This window comes from Oncorhynchus keta, chromosome 32 (genome assembly GCF_023373465.1).
Source record: "Oncorhynchus keta strain PuntledgeMale-10-30-2019 chromosome 32, Oket_V2, whole genome shotgun sequence".
Taxonomy (NCBI): domain Eukaryota; kingdom Metazoa; phylum Chordata; class Actinopteri; order Salmoniformes; family Salmonidae; genus Oncorhynchus; species Oncorhynchus keta.
In genome coordinates this window covers 22,087,876-22,105,270 of record NC_068452.1, presented here as the reverse complement: position 1 = coordinate 22,105,270, position 17,395 = coordinate 22,087,876, and the positions used below count along the sequence as shown (strand labels likewise).

Sequence of the window (17,395 nt, the reverse complement as noted above, 5' to 3'; positions counted from 1 at the left end):
TACTTTCTTCACTGCCTCAGCATATGCGTCCTGCACAATGTATGCGTAACATTGATGTTTCACTCTGGTCACACATAATGAAATAGCCACATTTAAATACGATTTATTTTAGAGATATTTAATTATATCCAGACAATTTCGAAAAAGTCTATTCTTTCTTTTGTTGTGGTAAAGTATAATGTACTTCTATTCACAGCAATTCTGCCAAACTATTTTACTCAACTCCTACTATTTGATGAATGCAGCCCTAATATGTGAGCATGCAGGATTTGATAGAAGTTGGTAAGGGCTCTTTTTTATTTTCTTAGTAGTACATGATTAGATAGGATGGTTTAGTTTCTCTTAATGTTTGGTTCTTTATTCATTATTCTGTAAACTGTGATTGACTACACAATCCAGTACAGTAGGTGGCGGCATGCCCCTATGAACTGTGTTTGCGGAACGCCGTAATATTGTAGAAGAAGAAGAATGTGAGCATGCGCATTGTCGCAAATGCCGTTTGGCGTTGTGACTCCATTTATGCGGTATTTCCAAGCGGGAAGCAGCAGCCAGGTCAGCAAGATTAATACAGTGGTCGGTTAGACAGCAGTCTCTCCGATTATAGACTTCGCTGGTAGGGGATCTACTAAAAAAGGAACATGCCCCGAGAAATCATAACACTTCAACTTGGCCAATGTGGAAACCAAAGTACGGTGAAGTCTTCCCCTGCTACTAATTATTAGCTAGCTAACGTTAGTACATATACCTAACGTTAACAACTGTAGGCATAGCAATGCTAGCCAACAGCTAGGCTAGTAGTAAAATAACAACTACTGGACATGCACGTATCATGCATGGGTTTGGTGTTGTAATGAAATGCATCTTATTTCCACTCCATTGCAGTTGGTTTTGAGTTTTGGAAACAACTCTGTGCAGAGCATGGCATCAGTCCTGAGGGAATTGTGGAGGAGTTCGCCACAGAGGGCACTGACAGGAAGGATGTCTTCTTCTATCAGGTACAGAACATCATTAGCTAGCTAGATAAGTGGGTCCGGTTCCTATCCCGGATATGGAGCCATGGGGAGAGAGTGCGTGTAGACATCGCATCTTATCACCTTGTTGTATCCTTCTCAACGGTATTGGAGAAGTTTCAAGGTCCACTCAAACCGTCTTCTCCAATGTGTTTTGAGAAGGAAACGAGGAGCAAGAATGAGGAGTCAAGAAAATATTAATTGAGAAAGGGCGATAGACTAGAGGGAATCCTTGCCTCTCTGTCTATTGGTCCTGATGTGGGATTGACAGGTTGCTAGATTTGGCTTCAAACTAAAGTACAGTACATGACAGTTATCCACTGACTACACAGACAGGGAAAGTTAAATATAGGTAAAAAAAATAAGAAAATCATTTAAAAAAAGAGATCTTCCAAAGGTGGCATTCTTTACCAACAAACACCTTCAGTGCTCGACTGTCTCCACCATGTCTGTCCCCAAACAATTGGATTTGCTGGTTTTTAGCATTGAACTTTGAAATAACTCTTTGTTGACTGTTACTGGGTGTTATGGGCCACCATCAACACCAGCCTGTACCCTACCTGCTCTCTCATGACCCCTTACACTAAGTCTGAATTTGTCCTGCTTAGGTGACCTTAACTGGGACATGCTTAAACCACTTGACCAAGTCCTAAAGCAATGTGACACCCTAAATCGTTCTCAGATTACCTTAAACCACTTGACCAAGTCCTAAAGCAATGTGACACCCTAAATCGTTCTCAGATTACCAATCTCACAAGGTATGACTCCAAACACCCAGAAAAGGCTACTCTCCTTGATGTTATCTTCACAAATCATCCCAATAGGTATCCCACTGGTGTTTTCTGTAATGACCTTAGTGATCACTGTTTTACAGCCTGTGTTTGTAATGGCTGCTCAGTGAAACAACCTGACGCTTGCTAACAAACTTTAATGAGCAAGCCTTCCTTCATGACCTGGCCTCTGTAAATTGGTGTAGAATCTGCTTGATCCCCTCTGTCGAAAATGCTTGGACCTTCTTTTTTGATATTTTCAGTGGTATTGTTAACAAATGCTCACCCATAAAGAAAATAAGAATTAAAAACCAGTTCAGCCCCTGGTTTGACTGTGATCTTGTAGACTTACTCCACCTCAAGAATTCCATTTGGTGAAAGGCTCGGCATGCTCGGACTGACGGGCTCTCGTTCAGGCAAATGAGAAATATGTGCACTCAGGCTATCTGGAAGGCCAAAGTTTAAGGAGAAGTTCCTTCTGGGTCTAACTCCAACTTCTGGAAAACAGTTAAAGACCAGGAGAATAAACCCTCCTCCTCACAGCTGCCCATGTCCCTTAATGTTGATTTGGTTGTTACTGACAAGGAGCACATGGCTAAGCTCTTTAATCACTTCCTTAAGTCAGGATTCCTATTTGACTCAAGCCATGCCTCCTTGCCCGTCCAACATTTCCTCATCTCCCACCCCTTCTAATGCTACTTGCCCCGATGCTCCGCCCTCTTTTTCCCCTGCTGGTGGTCACTTGAGTCTGAGTTGCTAAAGGAGCTCCTAAAACTTGACCCCCAAAAAACATCTGGGTCAGATGGTTTAGACCCTTTCATCTTTATGGTTGCTGTCCCTATCGCTGCCTCCAACCCTTTTAACATGTCTCTCCTCTCTGAGGATGTTCCCATTGCTTGGAAGGCAGCCACGTCGTGTCCTTTATTTAAAGGGGGAGATCAAGCTGATCCTAAATGTTATAGGCCTATTTCTATTTTGCCCTGTATATCAAAAGTATTGGACAAACTTGTCAATAATCAACTGACTGGCTTTCTTGATGTCTATAGTATTCTCTATGGTATGCAATCTGGTTTCCGCTCAGGTTGTGGATGTGTCACTGCAACCTTAAAGGTCCTCAATGATGTCAGCATTGCCCTTGATTCTAAGCAATGTTGTGCTGCTATTTTTATTGACTTGGCCAAAGCTTTCGATACAGTAGACCATTCCATTCTTGTGGGCCGGCCATGGAGTATTGATATCTCCGAGGGGTCTTTGGCCTGGTTTGCTAACTACCTCTCTCAAAGAGTGCAGTGTATAAAGTCAGAACATCTGCTGTCTCAGCCACTGCCTGTCACCATGGCAGTGCCCCAAGGCTCGATCGTAGGCCACACGCTCTTTTCAATGTACATCAACAACATAGTTCAGGCAGTAGGAAGCTCTCTCATCCATTTATATGCAGATGGTAGTCTTATACTCAGCTGGCCCCTCCCCAGATTTAGTGTTAAACGCTCTACAACAAAGCTTTCTCTGCTCTTAACCTTATGAACACCTCCAAAACAAAGGTCATGTGGTTTGGTAAGAAGAGGGCCCCTCTCCCCACAGGTGTGATTACTTCCTCTGAGGGTTTAGAGCTTGAGGTAGTCGCCTCATACAATTACTTGGGAGTAAGGCTATAGACGGTACACTGCCCTTCTCTCAGCACATATCAAAGCTGCAGGCTAAGGTTAAATCTAGACTTGGTTTCCTCTATCGTAATCGCTCCTCTTTCACCCCAGGTGCCAAACGAACACTGATTCAGATGACCATCTTACCCATGCTAGATTACAGAGATGTAATTTATAGATCGGCAGGTAAAGGTGCTCTCGAGCGGCTAGATGTTCTTTACCATTCTGCCATCAGATTTGCCACCAATGCTCCTTATAGGACACATCACTGCACTCTATACTCCTCTGTTAACTGGTCATATCTGTATACCCGTCGCAAGACCCACTGGTTGATGCTTATTTATAAAACCCTCTTAGGCCTCACTCGGCCCTATCTGAGATATCTACTGTATCCGTCATCCTTCACATACAACACCCGTTCTGCCAGTCACTTTCTGTTAAAGGTCCCCAAAGCACACACATCCCTGGGTCGCTCCTCTTTTCAGTTCGCTGCAGCTAGTGACTGGAACGAGCTGCGACAAACACTTAAACTGGACAGTTGTATCTCTTCATTCTAAGACTCAATAATTGACACTCTTCCTGACTGTTGTGGCTGCTTCGCATGATGTATTATTGTCTCTACCTTTTTGCACTTTGCTGTTGTCTGTGCCCAATAATGTCTGTACCATGTTTTGTGCTGCTACCATGTTTGGCTGCTGCCATGTTGTGTTGCTACCATGTTGTTATGTTGTGTTACTACCATGCTTTGTTGTCATGTGTTGCTGCCATGCTGTGTTGTTGTCTTAGGTCTTTATGTGGTGTGTCTCTTGTCGTGATGTGTGTTTTGTCCTATATTTTTATTTTAGATATTTTTTTAAATCCCAGCCCCTGTCCCCGCAGGATGCCTTTTGGTAGGTCATCGTTGTAAATAACAATTTGTTCTTGACGGACTTGCCCAGTTAGAAATACAACTAAATATGCGGTGCAGCAGCTGCTGTATTAACAGCAAACGAAATAGACATGAAATGGACAGTGTGCATCACGGACTGTACCATTATTCCCCACTAGATGGAGGAGTCTAATAATTTATGGCAGTCAGTGTTCACCATGTTACTGCGATCAAATCTTATTGGTCACATACACACGTTTAGCGGATGTTATTGCAGTTGTAGACATGTGTTCCTAGCTCCAACACAAATCTAAAAGTGAAAGAATGGAATTGAGAATTATATAAATATTAGATTGAGCAATGTCGGAGTGGCATTGACTGAAATACTGTAGAATAGAATACAATATATACATTTATTAAAGTGGCAAGTGATTCCAAGTCTGTATATAGGGCAGCAGCCTCCAAGGTGCAGGGTTGCGTAACCAGGTGGAAGCCGGCTAGTGATGGCTATTTAACAGTCTGATGGCCTTAAGATCGAAGCTGTTTGTCAGTCTCTCGGTCCCAGTTTTGATACACCTGTACTGACCTCGCCTTCTGGATGATGGCGGGGTGAACAGGCAGTGGCTCGGGTTGTTTGATGTCCTTGATGCTCTTTTTGGCCTTCCTGTGACATCGGGTGCCGTAGGTAGTCGCCAAACTACTGTTATTATTGTGTATGCTTTGCTTTCTGTGCATCAAGTAGGAGTAAGCCTTACCTCTCTGTCTATATGGTCCACAGGCAGACGATGAACATTACATCCCCCGTGCTGTTTTGTTGGATCTGGAGCCCAGGGTGATCCACTCTATCCTCAACTCCCCCTACGCCAACCTGTACAACCCAGAGAACATCTACCTGTCGGAGCACGGAGGAGGTGCAGGGAACAACTGGGCCAGTGGCTTCTCGCAGGTGACTATGTGGACCATGTTGTTGGTTGTAGCTGGGCCAGATGCTAAAGGACAGGGTCCATGTAGAGAACAGAAGCTTTAGCCTTGAGGCGAATAATGCATATCTAGTAGAGGTTTGGCTATGTTGTTGTTATAATTCTTTAGTAACTACATTCACCCATATAACTATCTGGAATAATGCATGTCTTGTCGTTTGCAGGGTGAGAAAATCCACGAGGAGATCTTCGATATCATCGACAGAGAGGCGGACGGCAGCGACAGCTTGGAGGCAAGCCCACTCTTTCTCAGTAACTGATTGGTCCACAGAGCGTATGGGGTGAAAGCTAAGGAGTCAGCAGGCCTGAGTTTGGAAGCATTCCAACAATTCTCCCATCTCATACACACACTGCACTGACTGCATATCCTGCCTCGCGTGAGGAGAACATTGGAGGGAGAAACTGAAAATTGGAGGGGACTATCCAGAGTGAAACACTTCCTGATTGTCTCCATATGTAACTGACTGACGTGTGAAAGGAATATATGTTTTTCGGTTCTTTTTTTTCCCTCTTTCCCTTCCGTTGTGCTGTGGTGGAAAGCAGGCTTTCTTTGGCGACTTATAATGGGTAACCTTAATAGAAAGTACACATGAAATGGGAGCCCACACATGTCATCTTAAAACTAGTAAATGCTGTTATTTCAAGCCTTTTGCAAAAAAACAAAAACAAGTTCCTCAACTGCCACTGTAAGGTTGCCTCCCTTAAAACAACATGACTTTCCCCATAGAAGTCTGTGTAATTTCTGTTGCCCCTACTCTTTATGACCCGACATTATTATTTAGAGTGTGTGGACATGCATTTGAGAGGGTGTGTGTGAGCGAGTGTGTGGCATGTCGTGTTGGGTGGTAATAGCTGGACTGGAGTAGAAGGCAGGTATTACATGGCTGTCTAGGCGAAGGAGAGAGCCTACTTGTGGGGTTGGCCTGCCCTCCCACCTCCAGGCTGGGTGGAGAGTGGGAGGCGTAAACACATGTCGTATATACTGGCACAGTACAATAAATACTACTACTTAACCCGATGGATGTAATCTAAAATGTAGATTTCTGCCTAAATAGACATACTCAAAAGTAATCATTTATCATGAGAGGGCCAGAAACAACGAGTAATGCTGCATACTCCAAGAAAGATTAAAATCTCACTTTTCTGGTATAAATAGTTATACATTTCTCAGGTGTAGTCACTTTTGAGGTAACAAGTACATATTAAAAATATGATGAAAATATGAAATATGCACTGAGTATACTAATTATTAGGAACACCTTCCTAATATTGAGTTGCCCTCTGAACAGCCTCGATTCGTTGGGGCATGGACTCTACAAGGTGTCGGAAGCGTTCCACAGACCATTCTTGATCTACACGGGAAACTGTTGAGCGTGAAAACCCCAGCAGTGTTCTTGACAAACCGGTGCGCCTGGCACCTACTACCATACCCCATTCAAAGGCACTTACATTTTTTGTCTTGCAAATTCACCCTCTGAATGGCACACATACAATCCATGTCTCAAGGCTTAAAAATCCTTCTTTAACCTGTCTCCTCCCCTTCCTCTACAGTGATTGAAGTGGATTTAACACGTGGCATCAATAAGGGATCATAGCTTTCACCTGGATTCTGGTCACCTGGTCAGTCTATGTCATGGAAAGAGCAGGTGTTCTTCATGTTTTGGACACTCAGTGTATGTGATGTAGTTCCTATTCAACAAACGTTGATGGATAGGGCTTGAAATGACTGATGTGCTTTCTAAATATAGTAACAATCAAATTATAAAATGACTAACTATAGGATTTTACTTTCCTTTATAACTGTAAAATAGATATGATCATATTTAGTAACAGTACAAAATTGACCTGGTTAAATAAAAAATAGGAATTTCATAGAACTAGACAGATGATATTCTACCCTGTGTCCTCTGAGCAACGCACAGACGCCACTCAAATGCCCGCCGACTACGTCACACCATCTTTAAGCAGTGAGCACAAACTGATTTAGTCCAGCTGTGACCAAGAGAGTGGTTTGTTTCTACCAAGAGAAAGTGGTTTGTTTCTACCAAGAGAAAGTGGTTTGTTTCTACCAAGAGAAAGTGGTTTGTTTCTACCAAGAGAAAGTGGTTTGTTTCTACCAAGAGAAAGTGGTTTGTTTCTACCAAGAGAAAGTGGTTTGTTTCTAACAAGAGAAAGTGGTTTCAATTCTACGACATGCTTTTGTATTGTATTTTCGTGTTGGGAGTTTTAAATCCCTGTGTGAATATCACATCGAGATGAGACACGCATCAATAGAATCATAGGGGTGTCACCTGTCAGGAAATATGCGAGTGGTAGTGACGCACTGAGCCAGAGGAAATTGCTCGTTTGTCTGGATGGGCCCAAAAATTGGAGACGTTTTAATCTTTTCACCCAGAGCAGTGGAATTAAGGAATTACAATGGTTCTGTTTCTCTGTTGCAGGGTTTTGTCCTTTGTCACTCCATCGCTGGGGGAACCGGGTCCGGACTGGGATCCTACCTGCTGGAGAGGCTCAATGACAGGTCTAAACACACACGCACACGCACACGCACACACAGAGGAAGGCTGAATTTCCACCCTTTCTGTTTGACTGCTGTAAAGTTAGACTTTTATAATTGATGAAGTAGAAACTCTCTCCTAATTGTAACCATAATTGTCCCAGCCTCCATTGGCGAGGTAATATTCTCTCCCTGGGGGCACCTTTTAGTTTTCCACTGTTGGATGTTTCCCTGTGACCTGGTGTGTGTGCTACTTTTCTATTTTCTTCCTGTGTGTGTTGGCCAGGTACCCTAAGAAGCTGGTGCAGACCTACTCTGTGTTTCCTAACCAGGATGAGATGAGCGACGTGGTGGTGCAGCCCTACAACTCACTGCTCACACTCAAGAGGCTCACCCAGAACGCAGACTGTGTGGTGAGCAAGAAATACACACACACACACACACACACACACACACACTTTCTCATCTGTGCTTCTTGCCTTCGTCTGGCTAGCGTTGTGTGGGGAATAGACAAAAGGTTCTTTCCTGGAATCAAATCCATGCTCTGATGTTGCATGGTAATTTTTTCGAGAACGTCCCCTTGTGCCCGTTTTTAAAATGTGATTTAAAAAAAATAATAATAATAATAATGAAGACAAGACGTGCCATTTCTACGCTGTCTTGTTGTTGAAAGTTACAAACATCCTGTCCAAACTGGTACTGTCTCATTATCCTCCAAAACACCACAGGATGGGGACGGACAAGCCTCATCGCTCGCCTGTCTCTCTCTCTCCTCAGGCAAGCTCCATGGCCAAGTCTTAGAGAGAGGGAGGAAGTTGAACTCTGAGCCACAGGGCCTGTATATCATGAATAATTATTTTAGGACCATCGCTGCCAGCCTGGCAACACGCTGTAACAGAAAGGGATTCTTCCCTGGCTGCTGGTGTGTATGACTGGTAATGAGGCGGTGTTGGTGGACATTTACATCTCTGGATGATTACATCTTTGCTGCCTGGGATTGATGATTCTATTAGTTCCCGAGATGCTCTGACGGCCTAATGTTTCTCCTCTCCAATATCTACTTCCTCCTGCAGGAGTTTACGCAAGGGCCTCTACACAGGCTTATTGGGTTAGCCCCACAGCTAATAGAATCTATGTGGAGAAGAATTGGTTCCCCTGTTAGTGACGCACAGTGTGTGCCTCAATGCTTCAGTCTTCACACAGCAGCACACTGTCTACTCTGCTTTACCCATCAAGACTGACTGGAGGGTTGGATCACAGCCCACTGTTAACTAGTCTCTACCACACAGCATCTCTCTCTTGCCTCTGTTTCCCCTAATTCTAAAGTCAAACCTCCCCATTGCTGTCTTTCTGTGGAAATGTCAATCTTCTGACTTCCATGTCTACACATCCCTCTCATTCTGTTTCTCTTTTTGACTTGTGTGTGTGTCAGGTGGTACTGGACAACACTGCTCTGAACCGCATCGCCACTGACAGGCTGCACATCCAGAACCCCTCCTTCTCCCAGATCAACCAGCTGGTGAGTGATTGACACCTGCCACTCAGGTGCAAGCTCCACTTCCTTCTCTAATGGTGTTCTCAATATCCAGGTTCTAGATCACCAGACCCCCGAGAGGAGAAAGTGTTTCTGTACAGAGGCGTTTTGATAGCCTGGTCCCAGATCTGTTTGTGCTGTCTTGCCAAGTCGGTAATACGACACAAACTGAACTGTGACCAGGCTACTGTTTATAGCCTACTGGCTGTGACCCAGATATGATTAGGCGAATACAGAGAGTGTGTATGCGTGAGGTAAACCTCACACTGTTTGTTCAAACCTCAGGACATTCTGACTAACTAGTTTGACTAGTTACTCCTCACACTTTAGCTGTCAAACTGGATCTCACACTCCCTAGCAATTATTGTTGAATGAACACCCAGTGATTGTTAAAAAAAAAAAAATTGTGGTCAAATATGTCTATATCCCTAGGGCTGTGGCGGTCATGGGATTTGGATGACTAGTTGGCCACACAAATGAACTCGGACACCGTAATAACTGGTCAAATGTTATATTATTATCATTTATATATTTGTTTTAAATTCCCCTTTCCTCTGCTCCTGACTGCATGTGCTGCCATAGAAATAGAATAAATAGAACGGGCGTCCCCATTCAAGTCAATGGTGGCATAATGGGTGGACTGACGGCTATTGCGAGTGTACCCGTAGGAACAAAGGAGGAAGTAAAAGAAGGAATTAAAAGCAGGAAGTGTACCTGTCAAAATGTGCTCTGATTTGTTGATTGAACTCAACTGACATTACAAAAACTACATTCCATTGCATGAGCCACATCAGTTAAAATCATTTGAATGAACATTCTACATTACCATGGAAAGTATTGCATCACAATACCAGGCAGCCGTTGCGAGTGTACTCATGAGTTTACCAGTCAAATTGCCCGGGTTAAAGGTGCCAAGTCTGTTCTACTCATTATATTTCTATGTGTGCCGCTGCAGGGAGGGGGACACTGTCTAGGCAACTCCTTGCTTGTTTCAGCAAGGAACAGCAGTTTCATCACGTTGTTAAGAGTCCATGTTACTGTAGAAACGGACTCGGCCTCACGAATTCCATCTTCAGTCAGCTGTTCATTCCACCCCCAAATAATATTTAAACGGTTATGCCGGTTATTTATTTTCATGACAGTCTTCATCCATAACCGTTGTTCATACAGTAATTGTGGCAGCCCTATATAGCCCTCTCTAGGCTAACCTTCTAACCATACAATCTCATATAGCATGTCTTATTTTTAAACATTAAATACTGCAAAAACACCAGCAAATCAGCCCCAAGTGTTTTTAATTTTGGAAATCTGTTCCAAAGTATTGTCACGCATAATAGAGACCATACTGTATATGTGATCGTATACAAATGTAAGCAAGGTTTGAAATATTTTACCCATTTGTGCTTCTTGCAGTCAATTTGCAGTCTACAAATGATTTGTAAATATTTTCCGGCTCCCTGACCATCCACTCATGAAAAAATTGTCCCGCGGCTGAATCTAGGTGATGATCCCTGTCATATAGGCTTCATTTCTTATGACCACTGTACACTCCTGGTGATTGCCCGGCAGAAATTGACAAGATTACGGAAATAAAAACAGCCACAAGTAATTATGTCAACTAAAGTTTTTGTTTTTTTTCTCCACAGGTTTCCACCATCATGTCAGCCAGCACAACCACCCTGCGTTACCCTGGATACATGAACAACGACCTGATTGGTCTGATCGCCTCTCTCATCCCCACGCCCCGCCTTCACTTCCTCATGACTGGCTACACACCGCTCACCACTGACCAATCGGTAAGTAGTTCTCAGTGACCGCGTAGTACGTCTTGGTGCTTTCAAGACACCTGGGAACTGTGAAAAACCCATGACGCCCGTGATCTTCAGGTCTGAAAGTTGGACCTCTATAAAGATGCCAGAGTTTCTGACTTGGAATTGCGATTGGATGACCGTTCAAAAAAATAAAACCGTCGTCGGCGTTCGTTTTTTCCAGAGCACTGAAGTCTTCATCAAACTTATTGTTATTATTATTCTTCTGCATGCTACTCTTGCACCATTTAGGCTAGAAACGCCATTCAAACTTTACAATGTGAAGACTGGTCTGGAATGGTGTGCTTGCATCCAACTTTTTTTTAAACGATTTATACTTTTGAAACTACATTTTTTTCATTCACTTTAACGGGACTTTTTTCAAGATTCTAGAGCTCCTTATTGTAACGTCACTTCCAACATTCACTGTGACACAAAGCAACTTTTGACAAAAATCTGCTATTTTGACCACTTTGCCAACAACTTAGACAAAAAGTTAGAGCGTAGTCTAGAAAGGTCTCGAATTTGTGATTTTGTTTTACCAACCTCTTTCACCGCTTAAGCTATTATCTCCAAACCAACGCTGAGATGTTTAGACTGACCCTACTTAGATTGCTTGTCAAAATATTTTTGATACTATATATACTTTTTAAACTACAACCATTTTAAAATGTGCATAAATGAACATGGGTTTGAACGAGAGCCATAAGAATACAGAGGTAGCCATTCAGTGGTCCTACTGCTTGGCCAATTAATCGACAAGACTAACTTACACAGTTCTGGCTATCCTAACTATCCTATTCTTTCAAAGATTGATCAACTATAGCTATACACATTTGCATAAAATAACTATCCAACTGGCTTCATCAATAAGTGCATCGATGATGTTGTCCCCATTGATACCAGGCAACATCCGCACTGAGCTAAAGGGTAGAGCTGCCGCTTTCAAGGGGTGGGGCTCTAACCCGGAAGCTTCGAGATGCTATGCCCTCCGACAAACCATCAAACAGGCAAAGCGTCAATACAGGACTAAGATAAAATCGTACTACACCGGCTCCGACGCTCGTCGGATGTGGCAGGGCTTGCAACTATTACAGACTACAAAGGGAATCACAGCCGAGAGCTGCCCAGTGACATGAGCTTACCAGACGAGCTAAATTACTCTATGCTCGCTTCGAGGCAGGTAACACGGAAACACGCATGAGAACATCAGCTGTTCCGGACGACTGTGTGATCACGCTCTCCGCAGCCGATGTGAGGTAAGACCGTTTAAACAGGTCAACATTCAGGACGTGTACTCCGAGCATGCGCTGACCAACTGGCAAGTGTCTTCACTGACATGTTCAACCTGTCCGTAATACCAACATGTTTCAAGCAGACCACCATAGTCTCTGTGCCCAAGAACACTAAGGTAACTTGCCTAAATGACTACCAACCCATAGAGCTCCTGTCTGTAGCCATGAAATGCTTTGAAAGGCTGGTCATAGCTCACAACACCATTATCCCAGAAACTCTAGACCCACTCCAATTTGCATACCGCCCCAAAAGATCCACAGATGATGCCATCTCTATTGCACTCCACACTGCCCTTTCACACCTGGACAAAAGGAACACCTATGTGAGAATGCTGTTCATTGACTACAGCTCAGCGTTCAACACCATAGTGCCCTCAAAGCTCATCACTAAGCTAAGAACCCTGGGACTAAACACCTCCCTCTGCAACTGGACTTCTGGACTTCCTGACCCTTACTCCAGGTGGTAAGGGTAGGTAACAACACATCTGTCAAACTGATGCTCAACACAGGGGCCCCTCAGGTGTGCGTGCTCAGTCCCCTCCTGCACTCCCTGTTCACTCATGACTGCACGACCAGGCACGACTCCAACACCATCATTAAGTTTGCCGATGACACAACAGTGGTTGGCCTGATCACCGACAACGACGAGACAGCCTATAGGGAGGAGATCAGTGACCTGGCCGTGTGGGGCAAGAACAACAACCTCTCCCTCAATGTGTTCAAGACAAAGGAGATGATTTGTGGACTACAGGAAAAGGAGGACCGAGCACACCCCCATTCTCATCAACAGGGCTGTAGTGGAGCAGGTTGAGAGCTTCAAGTTCATTGGTGTTCACATCACCAACAAACTAACATGGTCCAAGCACACCAAGACAGTCGTGAAGAGGGCATGATAAAACCTATTCCCCCTAAGGGGACTGAAAAGACTTGGCATGGGTCCTCAGATCCTCAAACGTTTCTACAGCTGCACCATCGAGAGCATCCTGACGGGTTGCATAACTACCGGGTATGGCAACTGCTTGTTCTCCGACCGCAAGGCACTATAGAGGGTAGTGCGTACGGCCCAGTACATCACCGATGCCATGCTTCCTGCCATCCAGGACCTCTATACAAGGCGGTGTCAGAGGACGCCCTAAAAATTGTCAGACTCCAGTCACCCCAGTTATAGACTGTTCCCTCTGCTACCGCACGGCAAGCGGTACCGGAGCGCCCGTCCAAGAGGCTTCTAAACAGCTTCTACCCCCAAGCCATAAGACTCCTGAACATCTAAACAAATGGCTACCCAGACTATTTGCATTGTCCCCCCTCTTTTACGCTGCTGCTACTCTGTTATTATCTAAATCTACCTCAATTACCTCGACTAACCACACTATGACCGAGCCCCCTCTGTATATAGCCTCCCTATTGTTATTTTTCTGCTGCTCTTTAATTATTTGTTTTATTTCTTACTTTTTTTGGGGTCCTTTTCCTAAAACTGCATTGTTGGCTAAGGGCTTGTAAGTAAGCATTTCACTGAAAGGTCTACTACACCTGTTGTATTCGGCGCATGTGACAAATGCAATTGGATGTGATTTGAACAGTAACTATTGAACCATTCAAGCTAGAGACACCAAACCAACTTTGACATGTTAAGGGTATCCTAACCTTTCATTTAGCTACTTGTTCAACTATAACCAGTCCCCAACATTACTACTGCGGACACCAGCACTGTTATAATGTATTTCAAAACCATACATACTCTAAAACAAGCTAGGAAGCGCACCACATTTTCTTCAAGAAATGCACTTTTCCGACTTCACTGTCAGCCTGAAGAGTTGGTTTATTAGAACTACAGCTAGCTATTAGTAGGTCTAGATACAAACCTGTTCTACCATCAAAATATGTTTAAAGAGCTGTCGTCACTAGATGCACCATCTTATTTCTCTCCCCTAGAACTTTCTAATCATTACATCATTCAACTAAATTCCAACTTGATTTACACTGAATGTTTTACAAAAGTAAATTGTACATGTATTTATCTGAAACCCAGTTGCTTTCCTAAGAGAGTTGTCCACATGCTGTTTTTTTTCTCCAAATATTCTGACAGAAGACCATTTTGTCTCGTCTGTCTTTTTAGTTTTCACAACCAACACCTGTAGTTTAGACATTTTTGTGATCGAACTGCCCCAAAATCCAAAGTAACAGACTACCATGTCAACTCCATCCAAGTGATCAGAACACTTGTTTTATTGCATTTAACTTTGACTATATGTAACTGCTCTGCTTTAAATGGTAAAGTAAACCTTTTTAAACTACTACCCCTACCACAAAAATACTTTTTAAAGAGTTAAAAGCAAGTCCCACCAATTTGTACTAGTTTAATTTAATCTCTGTTCTTGAAAACACAGATCTTGCCTGAGTTATCCAACTATCATCTTCTTTTAAAAACATTTTAGTGAACAAAGCATTCCTGTCACTTATGAATATGCGTGCTTATACATGCCCTCTCCTTTGTTTCTCTCCCAGGTGGCCAGTGTGAGGAAGACCACCGTGCTGGATGTGATGCGGAGGCTGCTGCAGCCCAAGAATGTCATGGTGTCCACGGGCAGGGACAGACAGACCAACCACTGCTACATTGCCATCCTCAACATCATCCAGGGAGAGGTGGACCCCACCCAGGTGTCTGCGTGTGTATATTTAGCATGAGAATGTGTGCTAGCTCAGTGTTTTTTTTATATATTAAAAAAATGTTTTAAAATAAAATAAAAACCGTTGTCTTTAACTACGGATGACGTTTAAAAAAAAGTTCAGTATTAGTTAATGAGCTGCTGACTCTGCTTATTTCGGATGTTATAAAGGAGATGGCTGAAGACCAAGTGGATATTGTAATGTCCTTGTGGTGCTGTGTGTTAAACATATTGGTCCAAAAGTTTTTGCAATATCAATACTTTCCATAAGTTGATACAATTCCTGTTTGTGTGTGTAGGTCCACAAGAGCCTGCAGAGGATCCGAGAGCGTAAGCTGGCCAGTTTCATCCCCTGGGGTCCAGCCAGCATCCAGGTGGCTTTGTCCAGGAAGTCCCCGTACCTACCTTCCGCCCACCGCGTCAGCGGCTTGATGATGGCCAATCACACCAGCATCTCCTGTGTAAGCTCCGACCCTCATTCTCATTACAGGTTCTAAAGGTTGGCTACTTGGAGTAGTAGGGTGGCTACTTGGAGTAGGGTGGCTACTTGGAGTAGGGTGGCTACTTGGAGTAGGGTGGCTACTTGGAGTAGGGTGGCTACTTGGAGTAGGGTGGCTACTTGGAGTAGGGTGCCTTGTGCAAAAATATTTTAAAAGGTGACAACTATAATCCTTAGCTAACATTTCAATGGCAAATCACTTCATGGGTTGGTGATAAGAGTATTTTTGGTATCCTCCTAACACACAGTCAGCGACTGAGGGAGTGGGCAGAAAGTGACTAATATGAGGTATATGTAATGTAATTATGTAATGTATTCACTGCTACAAGTTCACTGGATGCCCTTTCTCTTCTCTTCCTCCGTTGCAGCTGTTCGAGCGGACTTGCAAGCAGTACGACAAACTGCGAAAGCGCGAGGCCTTCCTGGAGCAGTTCCGCAAGGAGGACATCTTCAAGGAAAACTTTGACGAGCTGGACAACTCCCGCGAGGTGGTGCAGCAGCTCATCGACGAGTACAGTGCTGCCACACGGCCCGACTACATCTCCTGGGGAACTCAGGAGCAGTGAGGACAGATGGGATATACACCCCTGTCACATGACATGAGTCCCTCCCTCAGACACCCCTGTCACATGACATGGGTCTGGTTCCCCTCTACAGACCAACCAGGGAAAGATGGGGCTGAGCTAGTTGCCTCATGTGCCACCTGCCCCCATCCCTATGGAGAAAAGTGTTAAAGTTCATCCCTGCTGCTTTTCTTCCCTCTTCTGTCCATAAGCTCTGTTTGGGAGTTAAAGCAACGCTTCAATCTGTGTGCCTGTTTCCAATCCCCACTGATGCTTATGAATAGTAGTGAATGACTAGTCTTTCTCTCTCTCTCTCTCATGCAGGATTCCAAAACGACCCCTCTGCCACGAGACACTTCATGGATAGTAGATCTGAAAGGATCAAATGGGTATCAGCTCCATCTTGTTCTCTTGACAGGTGGAATGTATAATATTGTGCCCGGTGGTTAAGGGTTGATTTGGAATTCTACATCTGAACTCGTAAGCCTTGTTTGGCACTATTTTTATACTGTGTAGTACTACTCTGCTTTTGTGCTGTTCCTTTTGCAGTCAAACAGACTAACATACCAGCCGGAGAAACACTCGAGTGTCCTTGAAGGGGGAATGGAATAAAATGCCTGGTGTGACTATTGTCTTTGTACATTTCTGAAAGGTTTCTGATACCAGAGCCCATGATGATCAAGCTCTGACAGGGTAGTCAAGTCAATAGGCCTCGGATCAGTTGCTACTGTCCCGTATGTACTTCCCAACACACACTTAAACCAAAACGTCTGTTTCCAAAGTATGGCAATGGTCATTGTTATTGCAGAGGACAGCCTACTTCTCTGCTCTGGTGCCGGAGTGTAAATCCATACTTTCTCTTACTCTACGTGCATCAAGAAGCTTGTTAAATCGAATCTACAGTTTTTTTTTTTGTAGCCATCCAGTTGTATATACTTTTCATGTTGAGCTTTGTGTTGTGAAATTGTTAAAAAAAATAATTATATGAGAATATTCTTCATTGCCATTGGTGGACTTAAGTGTGAGCTGTATGCTGCTGTTCATATAAATAATTGTAAAACTATTAGGATAGAGTGGTACTTGTACATTACTGCATCATGAAGTACATTCACTGACATGCAGTCCTTAGCAGTTAGTCTTTGTATTCTGAAAATGCCCGCTTCAAAGCTTTTCAAAGGTCCACAAAAGACTGCTAGATAAAGCTTTACAACTCACCTGGAGTGTCTGTGTGCTAATACAACCCCCCCCATCAAATTCTACTT

At 43.7% G+C, this 17,395-nt stretch overlaps 1 protein-coding gene across 1 annotated transcript; it reads left to right on the top strand.

Annotated features, from left to right (window-relative positions):
- The first annotated feature begins 488 nt into the window (after positions 1-488).
- On the top strand, positions 489-17,196 carry tubg1 (tubulin, gamma 1). Its single transcript, XM_035747384.2, has 11 exons — positions 489-687; positions 883-995; positions 5,070-5,237; positions 5,436-5,504; positions 7,713-7,792; positions 8,055-8,181; positions 9,201-9,287; positions 10,949-11,098; positions 14,911-15,063; positions 15,371-15,532; positions 15,939-17,196. Exons 1-11 carry the CDS (start codon positions 639-641, stop codon positions 16,134-16,136), a joined length of 1,356 nt encoding a protein of 451 aa, XP_035603277.1. The 5' UTR covers positions 489-638; the 3' UTR covers positions 16,137-17,196.
- The last annotated feature ends 199 nt before the right edge of the window (positions 17,197-17,395 follow it).

What these genes read in the sequence shown, in the direction of transcription:
- tubg1 (XM_035747384.2), top strand. Translation starts at nt 639, where the DNA reads ATGCCCCGAGAAATCATAACACTTCAACTTGGCCAATGTGGAAACCAA. An exon ending in GGGCCAGTGGCTTCTCGCAG is followed by an intron (nt 5,238 to 5,435) that starts GTGACTATGTGG and finishes TGTCGTTTGCAG; the next exon opens with GGTGAGAAAATCCACGAGGA. An exon ending in TCTCCCAGATCAACCAGCTG is followed by an intron (nt 9,288 to 10,948) that starts GTGAGTGATTGA and finishes TTTTCTCCACAG; the next exon opens with GTTTCCACCATCATGTCAGC.